The 16,229-nt window shown below is 32.9% G+C and overlaps 1 protein-coding gene across 1 annotated transcript in view; it reads right to left on the reverse strand.

Annotated features, from left to right (window-relative positions):
• Window positions 1-16,229, reverse strand: part of Chm (CHM Rab escort protein) — a 167,528-nt gene that overhangs the window by 97,886 nt on the left and 53,413 nt on the right. The window contains exons 3-4 of the mRNA XM_077106285.1: window positions 8,451-8,523; window positions 5,283-5,407 (exon numbers count right to left, since the gene is read on the reverse strand). Of these exons, the coding sequence (XP_076962400.1) occupies window positions 5,283-5,407; window positions 8,451-8,523 (198 nt within the window). The remainder of the gene's footprint in view (window positions 1-5,282; window positions 5,408-8,450; window positions 8,524-16,229) is intronic.

Below are 16,229 nucleotides of genomic sequence, written 5' to 3' on the forward strand. Positions count from 1 at the left end.
TACATGCATCCAAGTACAATCTATCTAATTTTTGACAGGTAAAATAAGTAATTCAATGGTGAAAGAACAGCCATTCAACAAATGTTGATGAAGCAATTGAGTGTCCTTAGGTTGGGAAGGGAAAAAACACATCAACCTAAAATTTACACCTTATACAAAATTAACATGAAGTGAATCATAGACTTAAGTGTACAATATAAATCCATAACATTTTTAAATAGGAAAAATCTTCTAGATTTACAGTTCAGAATTCTCAGACTATACACAAAAACCATAATCCACAAAAGAAAAAAAACGATAAGTTGGACTTATTCAAAATTAAAAATATTCTCTGCAACCTATACTATTTGAAGAGCATAAAAAGATAAGATACAGACTGGGGGGTAAATTATCAAACCAATATCTGACAAAGGATACATATCTAGAATAGAGAACTTTGAAAACAAAAGCAAAAAATGAGAGTTTAATTTTTAAAAAGCAAGATACCTGAATAGACATTTCACAAAAAAGATAAACGATGGCAAACAGGCATATGAAAAGCTAGTTAAAATTAATCATATTAGAGAAATGTATATTAAAACCACAAACCGGTATCACTGAACACCTATCAAAATGGCTAAAATAAGTAAAAACAATAAATTCAGGTAAAAATGTGGAGAAACTGAATTATTCATATTTTCATGGGAATGTAAAATGGTATAATTCTTCTGGAAAACAGTTTGTTAGCATTTTTTTAAAACTAAATGTGCAATTATCATATGACCCAGCAATTGTACACTTGGATGTTTATAAGAGAGAAAGGAAAACTTTTAACTCAAGGAAAACATTTATCTCAGATGTTCACAAAATTCTTTTATGTGAAATTGCATTGCAGCTCTTTTTTTAATCAGTCAAAACCTGGAAACACCCCAGATTTTTTAATGGGTAAATCATTAAACAACTTACATTCATAACTCCAAACCATGGAATACTACTCCACAAGAAAAACCGAGCAAATGATCAATGTACACAATAATATGGATGAATTACTAGAGAATTATGCTGAATAAAAAAAAAAGCCAAGGACAAAGGCTATATATAATGTTGTTACATTTATATAGCATTCTCAAAATGGCAAGATTAGGAAACAGATTAGTGGATGCCATGGGTTAGGGATTTGGTGGAGGCAGCAAAGAGGGAAAAATAAGGTTTGATGACAAAAAAGCAATAGGAAGAATCCTTGTGGTAATGGAACCATTCTGTTCTGTAGTGGCTATGGTGGTGGATACATGAATGCATGTGATAAAATACTGTAGAACTAAAAACACACAAACTCTACGTGCACAGGATATAACATCAATAACAAATATGTAAAAGACCAACAAAAACTGTCAGGAACTTGTGTAATACTTTTCACAGTTTACAAAACAGTATTCATGAAGATTTTTATGATGTGTCCCTCAAAAATGCCAAAAATCTACTATTTAGGGAAAATAAGAAAATTTTCTAGATAAATATAGCTTGTCTAGATAACAAATCAGAGACACTGCGTCTGATAGAAGAAAAAGTTGGCTACGATCTACATACTGTGGGGTGGGGCTCCAAATTCCTTAATAGGACGCCCATAGCCCAAGAGTTAATAACAAGAATAAATAAATGGGACTTACTTAAACTAAAAAGTTTTTTCTCAGCAAGAGAAACAATAAGAGAGGTAAATAGAGAGCCTACATCCTGGGAACAAATTTTTACCCCTCACACTTCAGATAGAGCCCTAATATCCAGAATATACAAAGAACTCAAAAAATTAAACAATAAGATAACAAACAACCCAATCAACAAATGGGCCAAGGACCTGAACAGACACTTCACAGAGGAGGACATACAATCAATCAACAAGTACATGAAAAAATGCTCACCATCTCTAGCAGTCAGAGAAATGCAAATCAAAACCACCCTAAGATACCATCTCACTCCAGTAAGATTGGCAGCTATTAGGAAGTCAAACAACAATAAGTGTTGGCGAGGATGTGGGGAAAAGGGTACACTTGTACACTGCTGGTGGGACTGCAAATTGGTAAGGCCAATTTGGAAAGCAGTGTGGAGATACCTGGGAAAGCTGGGAATGGATCCACCATTTGACCCAGCTATCGCCCTCCTTGGACTATTCCCTGAGGATCTTAAAAGAGCGTACTATAGGGATACTGCCACATCAATGATCATAGCGGCACAATTCACAATAGCTAGACTGTGGAACCAACCTAGATGCCCTTCAACAGATGAATGGATAAAAAAAAATGTGGCATCTATACACAATGGAGTACTACACAGCACTAAAAAATGACAAAATCATGGATTTTGCAGGGAAATGGATGGCATTAGAGCAGATTATGCTAAGCGAAGCTAGCCAATCCTTAAAAAACAAATGCCAAATGTCTTCTTTGATATAAAGAGAGCAACTAAGAACAGAACAGGGAGGAAGAGCATGAGGAAAAGATTAACATTAAACAAAGACGAGTGGGGGGAGAGAAAGGGAGAGAGAATGGAAAGCATATGGAAGTGATAGGAGACCATCAATGTTACACAAAAATACATAGAAGAGGTTGTGAGGGGAAAGGGGGGAGGGGAACAAGGGAGAGAATTGAACAACAGCAGATGAGGTAGAGAGGGAAGATGGGAGGGGAGGGGAGGGAGGATAGTAGGGGATAGGAAAGGTAGCACAATACAACAGTCACTAATATGCCATTATGTAAAAATGTGAGTGTGTAACTGATGTGATTCTGCAATTTGTATTTGGGGTAAAAATGGGAGTTCATAACCCAATTGAGTCAAATGTATGAAAGATGATATATCATGAGCTTTGTAATGTTTTGAACAACCAATAAAAAAGAAAGAAATGACACCAAAAAATAAATAAATAAATATAGCTTGTCCCTTAAAATGATTTTTTTTAACCATTTTAGTACTCTTTCTAAAACATACTTCAAATTTCCATAGTTTTTCAAGTGTAGGAATGACAATATTATTTTAACTTGCCTGAAGACACTGGGATAGAATTATGATCATCAATTGTTATACTGTGTTATAATATGGTGATGGGCTTAAAGGGATCTTCTGGTATGAAAATCCTTTTATTCCTACACAAAATGGCCCACAGTTTGCTCTCAGATTGATGATACTGTCTTCACTTATGTTAGTCTATTACTTAGCACCTGAAACAGTAGCACTTAGATTTGAAAAATATTTTTGAGATTACTTAGTCCAAACCCTTCATATTTTAGACCCAAAATGAAAGCATCTCTTGCTGAGTACCACATAGTAAGTTGAATGGGAAAGGCAGGACTATACCCCTGGTCTCAGTATGTTTGTCTCTAGCAAATAGCCTTTTTTATATTTTTAGATTTAAACTACTACAGTAGGGGAAAAAAAGGAAACAAGGTTGTTAGAAATATAAATAAAGATTTACATTTAAGTCAATGGTTTCTGAGTGATAACTTCTCATATAAAGTAAATCTGACAGTTGATTTGGCCCCTAGCCCCTTTTTACCTGGCAATATGGGACTGAGTGAGGCACTTAATTCCTGTTTGCTCATGTCATTAAGCACTAACTACATATAACTGGAATTTCTGTATAGCCCTCCACTTCCAGCTGTTCTCAAGGCTCTTCCTGCTCCAGTGAATGAAGACATGGAACATTATTTGTGTTTACCTCTTGTTCCATATTTTAATTGGCAATCAGAAGAGCACAAAACAGAGTCCTATTTGGCTATTTTAAGGCAAACTTCATAATCTAATTTTCTATTTCTCACTTTGAGAAGTTCTAAAAATGAAATTGAACATATGAGCAACAGAAAATGAGATGATTTCCTTTGAACTCAAAACATTATCTAGTCAGTAATCAGAAACTATTAACCTTAACTGTCAGAGAAATCAAAAGCCTTGAAGTATCAAAAAGTACCTTTAAGGGGGCTACAGTATGATTCTATGAAATAGTCAAGTAATACTCATGGGCACAAAATATCACACAATAAAATTACCAAATATTTACTCCTACTTCTTATAAGAATATAACTTTTCAGTTGTAATCACCTTCCTCATAAATCTTTCTATACTGGATTTGAGCAATGTCAGTAAGCTGTACCTTTTAATACTAAATGACATTTAGGATTATGTAATTATAATCTTTATCTCATGCTTCAAAGGCAGATCTTTTACAGAAAATCATAGAACATTAACTGTGTATTTATGAGGAAATTTCCAATTACCTGAAAGACATGAAAATAGGTTAAAAAAATCAAGCACCAGTTACCAAACATTTCACAGGCTCACTTCGGCATAACAAGAATAAGTAACATGACAAAGCATATCCTGAAAAGTCTCTGGTGAAATGGATTATAAGACCTAATTACTTTTAAAGTGCCTAACAGCTGATGCACTAAACCTTTCAACTTGTTGACCACATATCATTTGAAAAAAAAAAAAAAAGTCAGGTGGTGCATACCTGTAAGCCCAAGGATTCAGGAGGCTGAGGCAGGAGGATCACAAGTTTGAGACCAGCCTCAGCAACTCAGCAAGGCCCTAAGCAACTTACTGAGATCCTGTCTTAAAATAAAAAAAATAAAAAGGACTGGGAATATAAATCAGTGGTAAACCCTCCCTGGGTTCAAGCCCCAATACCAAAAAAGAAAAAGAATCTATTCCAATTGTTGTAAAACAATGAATCTTTCACTTTGAGGGAATACTTTGAACATTTATAATTCCCACTATTTTACTGTAATTTATAAAAATACGTATCCAAATGCTACAACCACTGAACTTAACTAAATCAAAATTATAATCTTGCAATTTTGCTACACAGAATGTTATACTAGAAGAATGATCTAGCTGGACAAACATTGGAGCAGGAGTAAAGAACCCTGAAGTTTAATCTCAGGCTCTGTCACTCTCTAGTTTAGGTTTGTGGCCTTGCCATTTGCCACACCATATGACTTTTGGTAAATTACTTAATCTCTGAGTTCCTTTGCAGATTTTCTTAAAAAATGAAACTATTCTATTGCAAGACTTCTGTAAAGATTATAGGAGATAATATATTTAAAAGAGTTTGATAAATTGTAATCCAATAAAGAAAGATGGCATTACAAGTTCCTAAATAGAAAAAAACTAACAGACTTAAGAACAAGCAAAAACAACATATCAACTTGACTTGGAGCAACCAATGTCATTTAAAACTTTATTATTGGCTTCATATGAAGAAGTTTGAAAAAGAAGTCGTTATTGTTAGTTATCTAAATAATTATTTTCCATACCTGGCATAACAAAATACTTCCACGTGTTGAATAGTTTTGTCCTTCCTGCTAAGAGCAATGGCTTCTTCATTTTCAAGAATTTGTTCTTGCCACAGTGAACTATCAATCACAATGTCATTGGTTTCCTAAGCAAAACACATGAGAAGTTTTAATTAAATTGAGCAATTGGAACCTGTAATTTTCTGAGAAAATGTGTACCTTTTCTAAATTCATACTTTTCCTTTCATCACATTGAAATTCCAAGGATATCATCACTTCAGCATCATTGAAATGACTCCAAAAGAGGGTGCCAAATTCAAAGGAAGGAGAAGAAAACACAGTGTAAAAGTTATGCTACCAAAACCTAGCTTTGGTACATAAAATTTCTATCAGGGCATATGACATTTGATATAGTCTTCTGGAAATGGCTATTTTGATGCTGCTTAAGAATTAGCAAAAGTAACCTATCTGCTGAGAATCAAACATCTACTACATAAATTGCTTGTTAATAGTAACGGCTTTTTGTCTGTTGTTTTATATTTAGCTATCAAAACACCAGGGTCAAAATGACTTCCTTACTCTATTTACTTTCGGATCTCTGAAGACTGCTCACCACTACTTTCTATTTTGATAGCATATAAAGTGTTTCTGAAAGACACTCAGAACTGTATAACTAAAAATTTTACAATACCCATTCCCTGAATATTTTATATTCAGAATATATTTAAAGAATGTAAACTACTAAGGGTTGAAAGTAGTCCTTCAAAATTTTCAGCAATTACTAATTATATTGAGTGAAGAAAATTTCGTGAAATTTAATTTTTCCCAATATTTACATACAGGGTACTTGCAAAGATATCAGCATATACTTTTTCCAAATATAAAGGTTCAATTATTAATTTTTTATACATTTATTTTATTTTATGTGGTGCTGGGGATCAAACCCAGGGCCTTGCACCTGCTAGGTAAGCGCTCTACTGCTGAGACATAATCCCAGCCCCAAGTTTAAATTTTTAAACTACTAGATACATATCTTTCACTGAGAAAACTTTGTAAATGCATTATATATATTCAAAATACAATATTATCATTTGTGTTAAGTAAATTCTCAGAAAATTTCTAACCTTAAAATTCTATAAAGTAGGGCAATAATTCTTTTTCAAAGGTTTCACTGTCTTGAATTTCATATATTAAAATTAAAGAAAAATAATAGCATTTAGGCTTTATTATCAAGAATAATATTAAATGGTATTAAAAATCCTGACAGAAGTATAAGAGGAGGTGAAACAGAAGAATGTTAGCTGGTTGACATGAGATTCCAACCTAAGAAAAGAATAGTGAACTAAGAAGAAAGAGTGAAGGGGTAAAGGACATGGTGACATAGTAAAGATCCTGAAGTAAAACAAGCCTGAAAGTAAAAAGGTACTTCTACAAAACTATTTCTATTTGACTAAATCTAACTGATTTTAAAATTTGCTTTCAAAAATCACTTTTCCCAATGTTATGGTTTGGATATGAGGTGTTCCCCCAAAAGCTCCTGTTAATGCAGGAATATTCATAGTGAAATAATTAGACAATGAGAGTTATAACCTAATCTGTTCATTCTACCCTGAAATAGCTGGGCAGTAACTGTAATCAGGTAGGGCATAACAAGAAGAAGTAGTTCGCTAGGGATGTACCCTTGGGAATTATATCTTGTTTTACTGGCTTCTCCTTTTCTCCCTCTCTCTTTTAGCTTTCCTGCTCCATGCCCTTACCCCATGATGTTCTGCTTCACCTCAGGCCCAAGGCAATGGAGTCAGCTGACCATAGACTGAACCTCTGAAACCGTGAGTCCACATAAACTTTTCCTCCTAGAAGTTGTTCTTGTAGGTATTTTGGTCACAGTGTCAAAAACCTAACTAACACACTCAAGAAAAAACTTCCAGACAACTGGGGTATTTTGTTGTTTTTCTGAGAACAAAAACTAACTCTTCTCAAGGAAATACTAAATACACCTAATATAAGGTGCTTCATATACATGTTCCAAAGGTAAGGTTCAAAACTGGATTTCCGATCAATTTAAATATATGAATATTTTAGGCACATAGATAAAATAGATAAATATATACTTCTAACATTTACTATCTTGACTTATAGATAGGTTGAATTATTATATGAAATACTGTTTTACAATCATTTGTTTCTCTACTTATTTCATGAAATGATATTCATACTGTATCTTGCATCTTTAACATTAAAGTCTCTGTTATCATGAGATATTCTTTGAGTCATGTACACCATTAAATCAATCAACACAACTACAGTGCTTAGTACGGTGATCAATAAGTTTTAATAGTTATTCTTAGCTAACTGCCATTTTCTGGAATATATCATTCTCCTTTCCCAACAACCTAAACTCTTTCGATACGTAGCAGTTAATGATTCCATGTTAGATGTTCTCAGCAGAAATTTCAGGAGTTTTTTTAAAAGCCTATCATATAAATTGGTAAATTCTCCAACATTAAAAATTCCATATTTTACGTTGAGATCTCTAAAAATTTCTTTATAATGGCACTCATTCAACAGGTATAGTAATAAAATCCTACCCTTAAAAATTAATTTATTTATATTAAATCATTTTCCTCTTTTTTTTATCACTGTCAGATGACTTATATGAAAATACAAAACTACCACTGACAGAGAGCATTTCAAGTCAATGTATGTTCCCTAACTAGCTGTTATTATTTTTTAACATTTATTTCTTAGTTTCAGGTAGACACAATACCTTTATTTTATTTTTATGTGGTGCTGAGGATCAAACCCAGTGCCTCACATATACTAGGCAAGTGCTCTACCTGTGAACCACAACCCCAGCCCACTATTTGTTTTCTGTTTTAAATATATTAACTAAAGAAAGCAACTACTAATATGTAAAATGTTATATAAGAACTGGGATATTTTTGTGAAAGATAATTTTGGAAGTAAATATCTTGCTTTATATTTGGGCATAGAGAGTAAATAGGAAATAGTACCAACAGTATATGATTTACTCTTCAAGTAACATGTTTTTTGACAAATAACTGAATAAAAATAAAGAATCAATTATATATTACCTAGATGACATCTAGAGTTTTCTTCAATGGTGGATTATTATGTGGCACAAAACAGTCTTGCAAATAAAAAAAAAATCAAATAAAAGAACTTTACCTGATATTCCTTTAGCCAGGACAACAGTCCTGAAAAGCTAAAACTGGCCCAGTTTCCTCCATAGTAGTTTCTTCTGTAACAATAAGAAAAGTAAAGGATGGGGTAAAAAATCAAGTCTGTGATCTTCACCAACCAAAATTCATGATCCGTAAACTCACTTCATTTTTTAATACTGCTGCCTCAAGAAATCAAAAGCAGGGGTTGAGGATTTAGCTTAGTGGCAGAGCGCTTGTCTAGCAAGCGCAAGGCCCTGAGTTTAGTCCTCAGCCCTGGAAAAAAATGAAAGAAATCAAAAGTATACTTATCAGGATTTTGACATAAGAAGACATAATAGGCTGAAATAAATTCAGAGCTCTCAGATGTCAAAGGAAATTTTTCTTATAAGAAATTAAAAAAATATATTTGGCCTCCATAGAGTTTTCTTCCCTGATCACTAAGCAGGTAAGATATATATGTATGAGACTCCCAGATTAATTCTCATACCAAACACATACATACATACATACAGAGAGAGAGAGAGAAATTGGCTACTCTAGATAAAGTAACCACTTCATCTGTTTTATTATTTTCTTCTTTGTGGTGGGGGGGGCAGGTACTGAGGATTGAACACACGGGCATTTTACCAATAAGCTACATCCCTAGCCCTTTTTTAATTTTGAGACAGCATCTCATTAAGTTGCTGAGACTCGCCTCAAACTTTTGATCCTTCTGCCTCAGCCTCCAGAATTGCTGGGATTACAGGCAAGCACCATCACTCCAGGCTGAAGTGGTTACTTTAGTAGATCCTGAGGTACAGTTATTCACACAAAGATGTGTGATAAATTAAACAGAAACAAAAGTTCCACAGAGACCTGGTGAGTTATTCTTTTTTTTTTTTCTAATATTCTTTTTTAGATGTAGATGGACACAATGTCTTTATTTTATTTATTTATTTATTTTTATGTGGTGCTGAGGATTAAACCCAGTGTGTCATGCATGCAAGGCAAGCACTCTACCACTAAGCTACAATTCCAGCTCCAAGAGTTATTCTTCTCATGCCACACTCATATGAAGAGCACTGTTTTAGAGAAGACATAAGTCTCCTAAGATCAATTAAATTTTGTACACAATGAACACAAGTGGAGATTTTTGGCAAACACACCTCTCTAATCTGCACTGAATAATGTTCTTCCTAGTCCTTGCAAAGCTATTCACATTTAGTCACTCTGTAATGATAAACTACAGAGTACACTAAATCCAACCTACAATAGCCATTTCAGTTCTGAGTGGGAGGGATTCTTGCCTTTGTTCCTCTATATCTTTCTCTAATAAAATAAGAATATATAAAAGAATAATAAGAATATATAAAAGCTCTATTGAAAATTAAACCATTAATATTACATACAAAATTATTCTTCCATAATGCTACTGAATGTTATCTCAAAATTTTGATATATTTTCTACTTGATCAACTGTTAACATGGCCTGAAGAATATTTTAACCAATAATCACTCCTTTGCTTTAACAAAGGGTTAAATCAAACATTTGTGAAAGAAGGTCTATTAATATAGATCATCCTTTTTGTCATATCTTATGATTCTCTCAGGGATAATGTAAATTCATACATTATTCAGAATCTCTAACAGGCTTTAAAATTTAGATAGAATTTCAGGTATACAACCAATTCTAGATGACCAAACCTTGCTAAAATGATGGGGTCAGGAAACCTATAAGCTAACCCTAAATCAGAGAGCATGTGGAAGAAGCTGAGATATGGAAGCATGGATAAGGGAAAGAAAAAAAAAATAACGTTAGCAATGGTGGTTTTCCCATACCAATGTATACCATTTACTCCCTTACCTGAGAATACACTCCTGCTACCTCTTTCTACCATCCAAATGCAACATTCAACAAAATAAAAAGTGATCCTAGGTACACTTTCATTTTAACTTGTCGAAATATTTTTAGACTTCCTTTGAACAACTTATAAGGTCATATGTGTGTTTCACTTTTTATCTAATGGGCACAAGTTTCAAGATTTATGTAAATTTATTTGAATGGATATATCAACTTAAAAATGGGCAAAGAGATTGAAAAAACATTTTACAAAGTGATTACTAAGTATCTTTAAGTAAGTTCCTATTAAAATGAGCATTAAAAAATGAGCATAATAGTTTAAAAAGGTTCATAATATTGGGCATTGGTAGGATGCTCAGGATGGTTTCTTGGGACTTTTTTTTGGTGGAAATATAAAATGGTATAAACACTTTCAGAAAACATCTGGCAGTTTCTTACAAAACTAAACATACATCTATCCTATGATCCCGTAATTGTAATCCTAGGATTATACAAAAGAAAAATATATGCCCACAAAAATATTTACACAAGTCTTTTCACAACAGTCTATTCTTTAATAGCCCATGGTAATAATAATTCAAGTATCCATCAATAGAATGGATAAATAAGTTGCAGCATATATTCATAGGATGGCTACTATTCACCAGTATAAATAAACTACTTATATAGACAATATATAGATGCATACCAAAACTGTTAAGAGAAAGCTTTAACCAAAAAAACAAAACTGTATGTTTTCATTTATGTTAAGTTCTAGAACAAGCTAAATTAATTAATCTATGATGAAAATATCATGAGAACAGTAATTTCTAAGTGTGGAAATGAGGACAGGACTAGACTATGAAGAGTAACAAAGAAACTTTGTGGATTGACAGTAATATTCTTTACCTTGTTACAATTTTAATTTAATTTACTTAATTAATAAGGTGTTTTTAATATTTATTTTTTAATTATAGGTGAACACAATATCTTATTTTATTTTATGAGGTGCTGAGGATTGAACCCAGTGCCTCACACATGCTAGGCGAGCACTCTACCTCTTGAGCCAAAACCCCAGCCCAATTAATAAGGTTTTTAAATATATGCATTTGTCAGACTGATTAGTGGTACACTGTATCTAAATATTATCTCAAAAAAGAACCACAAACAAATGTTGAACTATTGTTGATATGTTGCTGAAGTATTCAGAACTGAAATTATTGGTGTGTACAACTTACTTTGAAATGCTTAAAATAATAAGATGGAGTATGGATGGATAATAGAATGAATACATAGTTATGTAGTAAAGCAAATACACCAAAATGTTAACTGTAGAATCTAGGTTGTGCATACACAGGTGTTCACAATATAATTTTTCAACTTTTCTGTTTCAAAATTAACATTATAAAATATTAGAAAAATAAAAGTAAGCTGACATTGAGTTTTGAAGCACTGAATATGATGTATCAATTTCCAAGGTATTTTTGTCTATTATCAAATGCCTAAGAAAACTCTAAGAAGGGCCATCTTGCTGTTTCTTTCCATGATTAAGTTACCTGAGGTCAGCTCATGGTCAAAATCTATTTTTCTCTCCTATGCTTGGTCATATGGTTTTTGACAAAGCTAATTGGTTTTGGTATTTTTCCATGCAGCTCCCATTTTCAACTTTTCCTGTTGATGTGCTCTTAACATCAGCATCTGGTGATCTCATCCAATTATATATATAAAAGGTAAAGCATGGTTTTCATTACTGTGGTCTTTCTGACAAAAATGGTAACACAATTATTAGTAAACTTGCTATAAAGCCAGCACTGTCTTTGATATTTGTATAGTTCTAAATATAGTTTAAAACATCCCTTTAAGACAAAGACTTGACGTATCAAAATCAATATGATGAAAAGAAAAAGGAAAAATCAATATGACATTTTAATATGCTCTCTGGAGCAATACTTTAATAGAAATAATAAAAATTAAAGCCCACAAAATATTTTTCTCAATTTTATCTATAAACATATGGCTTTTGAACTGTGACATTTAAATTCAATTCATAAAATATTATTTCTACTGTTTTTAAAACTGCATCTGTAGAGAGAAGTAAAGCTAGGTTGTTGGTTTTGTTTTTCAAACCTCAAAGATGAGATTTATTTTAAGGACAAAGTGAGAACTTCCTGAATGAGAAAAAAATAAGAAAAAAGACTGGGCATGTTTTCTGCCAATTTTATGTCACAACTGCATCTGTATATCAAGTAACGGAATAAGTACTTTTTGATGAAGGATGAAAAAGACTTCCTTAAAATTATTGTCTCTTTGTAGAACCGGAAAATAAGAATTCACAGTATTTAAATAGCACACATGAAACTAACATATAAAGCCCTTTAATGTTTTAGGATGGGAAAGTGACCTACAATTTTCAGCTAAAATAGTAAAAATCACAAATATGGCATTTATATTTTAAATATAAGAAAGGTTTCATAATTATAACAACAAAATACAGTTCTCCATTATGTGAAATGTTGACCTTATAACTGTAGAAAACATAGTTTTAATCTTTCTAAGTTTTCCCATAGCCTACCCATAGTGCCACTAAGTTTTTCTGGGCACAATAAGGAAATGTATTAAACAACTGTCTCCATTAACATCAATCAATAAAACAACAGAAAATACAGTATTCAAACAGTATTTCAAGTCTCACCCTTTTCATAGTGTCTGATCTTAAAGAAACATCACTGTGCTTAATATTTCCTACTAAATAAGAAATATACCACAGGTAGACCCAAATTTTGAACTATATGAGAAGGCTGAGCATTAAATCCATTAACTATAGCCCATTAATTAAATCCTAATACCATTATACATTATTTCCTTACTAAATATTCAGCAGCAGACATAGTTAAATGATTCTAAACTACATCTTGTGTTATAAAATGGTTTCTGTAAGCAAGTCCATGAACATTAACAAAAGATGGAGTTATTGACATTCAGGCACATTCATCTGGGAATCATTTTAATTATTAAGAAACTCAAGAGTTGAAAATGTTTTCAGGCAGACAGTCAATGGGGACTAAGCTCAGTCATTGAGAAAGGGAAGCAGCCCAGCTCAACCTCTAGATGGTCCTATTTTACATTCACTGCTCCTACAATTCCTTTTTGTAGAATAGAAGAAAAGACCACCTTCCAATAATGACATTTTTAATCTTTGAAGTTGTTTGTACAAATATTTTATCATGGGCTTTTCCAGAAATTAGGTGAGGTAGATAGGAAAGATGCAATTTTATAAGTGAGGACACTGAGACTTGCACACATAGACACAGGATAATAGTAGCTGTGGTTCAATGAAGCCAAACCCTTAAATGTTGAATAGCACCTGGCCCTGATAAACTAAATTCACCATTTCCAAAATGCATTCCCTATCAATAACATGGACTGTTAATGTGTCCAAAAAATAAAAATAAATAAAGCACCATGCCAAAATAGATTTGGAAAACCCTGAGTTTTAAAAAGTTAAACAACAACAACAAAAAATGGTTTATTTGTGGCATGGCTTCTTCTCAGCACCCCTAAATATGGTCACGTTTTTTGTAGTTCTTCAAGAGGGAATACAGCAGTATGTACCATTTCACAAATTCAGTTGACCAATGAAAACCATTTTTTGAAAAAGCATTTTGAAGTATTAGGTTTTAACAGAACATATTTTGTGAAATGTTGGCTTAATTCACTTAAAGGGGAAGGAAAAAATAGAAAAATCTATATATACAAGCTTGGCATTTTACATTCACTATTTTGCTTAGACTTCATATGAATCAAAAACTGGCGCTATATTTATCTCCATTACACAATAGGGAAAAAAAAAACTGTGAAGTTGATATCTAATTCACTCAGATAGGAAATAACAAAAAGCTCAGGGAATATCAGTCTCCAAAGCCTATACTCTTTCCACAATATAACATTATATACTATAACCCATTTGATTAGAATCTTAAATTATAAACACATACAAACCTTTCTATCTAAATCACATAAGAAAAAAAATCAATGTTTACAAACATTACATGGAATAAAGTCTAAAGTCTAAGTTTTTTGGTTTTTTTTTTTTTTTTTTTTTTTTTGCTGACCCAATTTATTTGTATAATGAAAACGGGATTATACTTTTATGACTATGTCTACTCCAATGTCAGAGCTGCAAGGAATATTCATTTCCAGGCCCTAGAATGCAATCAATATTATTGCATGTCTCATATTCAATATGTTAAAATATCTTTATGTATATGGTAGAATGAGAAAATAGAAGTCAAGCATGCCTACTAGTATTGGTTTGCTGGCTGTTATTCAGTACTATAAACGGTGCACATTTATAAAGGCTTTATTCCATTTTAATTTTGTTGGAATACCATGAGTCATGACAGGACTTGCTGGTGAAAAATAATAGAACAGGTTACAAAATTCAGACTTAGCCTCTACATAAATTTTCATTTAGTAAAAGTTCCACATACCTGATACAAAGAAAACTAAACTCCTTTTACCACCTCTCACTCCAAAATAAGGGGAGTCCCCATGATAGAGAATGCAGATGTTATTCTTATGTCAAAGACAATGACCAGGACCTTAGTGGACATTTTTATTAGCAAATAAAAATTGTACATATTTATCATGTATAACATGTGTTTTTAAAATGTTACCTGGCTTTAAAAGAGTTCCATGAAGCTATAGGAATTTGCTTTGGCAATCAGACCAGTCTATTGTCAAGAAATACCAAGCTATATTTCCAGTCATTAGACCTAGAGAGAGATGTTCCTATGTTTAGAGTTGTCAGTTATCCCACACAAATCCACCCATTCAAATCCATTTAAGACAACCAAGTCAGGCAGGTAAGTAGTAATATAAAAAAGTTGCCCTTTATTCTTGTTTATTTTTATGATCTCATCTATTTCTGCTGGTTTAATTATCACTTCTCTGCGGATGACGCATTAATTGATATCTCGGATCTGGGCTCATCCAGTTAGCTACAGATTCAGATCAATATCTGGTTGACTAAAACTGCAGATAATGATTCATCAGTTTATTAGACATTTCCCTTCACTAAATGTCCCAGAAGCAATTCAGTTTTGACATGTCCAAAGGACAATATTATTATCTGTCCAAAAGCCCCAACCTGGTCTTCCTCTTGTTCTCCTAATGGCAACACTACGCTTATAGCTACCTATACTAAGAAAAAAAAATGAACTCCCTCAGTATTTCTTCAAGTATAATTCTACTGAAATTCTCAAACTTCTCCTATCCTTGTGATCCCTACTAATGTTACCATATTTCATTCTCACTACCTAGTATTTTGTCTGCTACATTAGTCTAATCAAAGGCTTTCCTGCCATTAAGTTTTACCCCTTCAATCCAACACTAACTCAAAACAATTCCCTGGCTTAAAGATATTTAATTGCCCATTAATACTTCTAGAATCAGCCACATACTGGGGCACATGCCTATAATCCCAGTGATTCAGGAGGCTGAGGCAGAATGATTGCAAGTTTAAGGCCAGCTTCAGCAACTTAGCAACTTTGATATAGGTTCTTACCTATGAAAAAAATAAAAATAAAAAGGGCTGGCAATGTTGCTCACTTTAGTGTCACTGTGTTCAATTTCCAGTGTGTGTGTGTGTGTATGTACATACACACACATACACACACACCCTGCAAAATTTAGTGCCAACACAACCCTTCTGCCTTATTCTAGATACTGATCTTCTCTACCATGCAGTCACAACCATATATTCCACAATATCTGAGTGAAACAAGTGCCTGCATATCGGTTTTTATTAGTGATACTGCCTATTCTAAATGTTATTCCATCACAAAACCAACGAATAAACGATTTAAACTATTCAGAATCCTTAAGTCCAACATAATCTCTTCTCTGAAGCCATCAGTTCTCCCAGGTGTAACCAAAAGAACTGTGATTCCATAGTTTTGCACA

This window comes from Callospermophilus lateralis, chromosome X (assembly GCF_048772815.1).
Source record: "Callospermophilus lateralis isolate mCalLat2 chromosome X, mCalLat2.hap1, whole genome shotgun sequence".
Lineage (NCBI taxonomy): Eukaryota > Metazoa > Chordata > Mammalia > Rodentia > Sciuridae > Callospermophilus > Callospermophilus lateralis.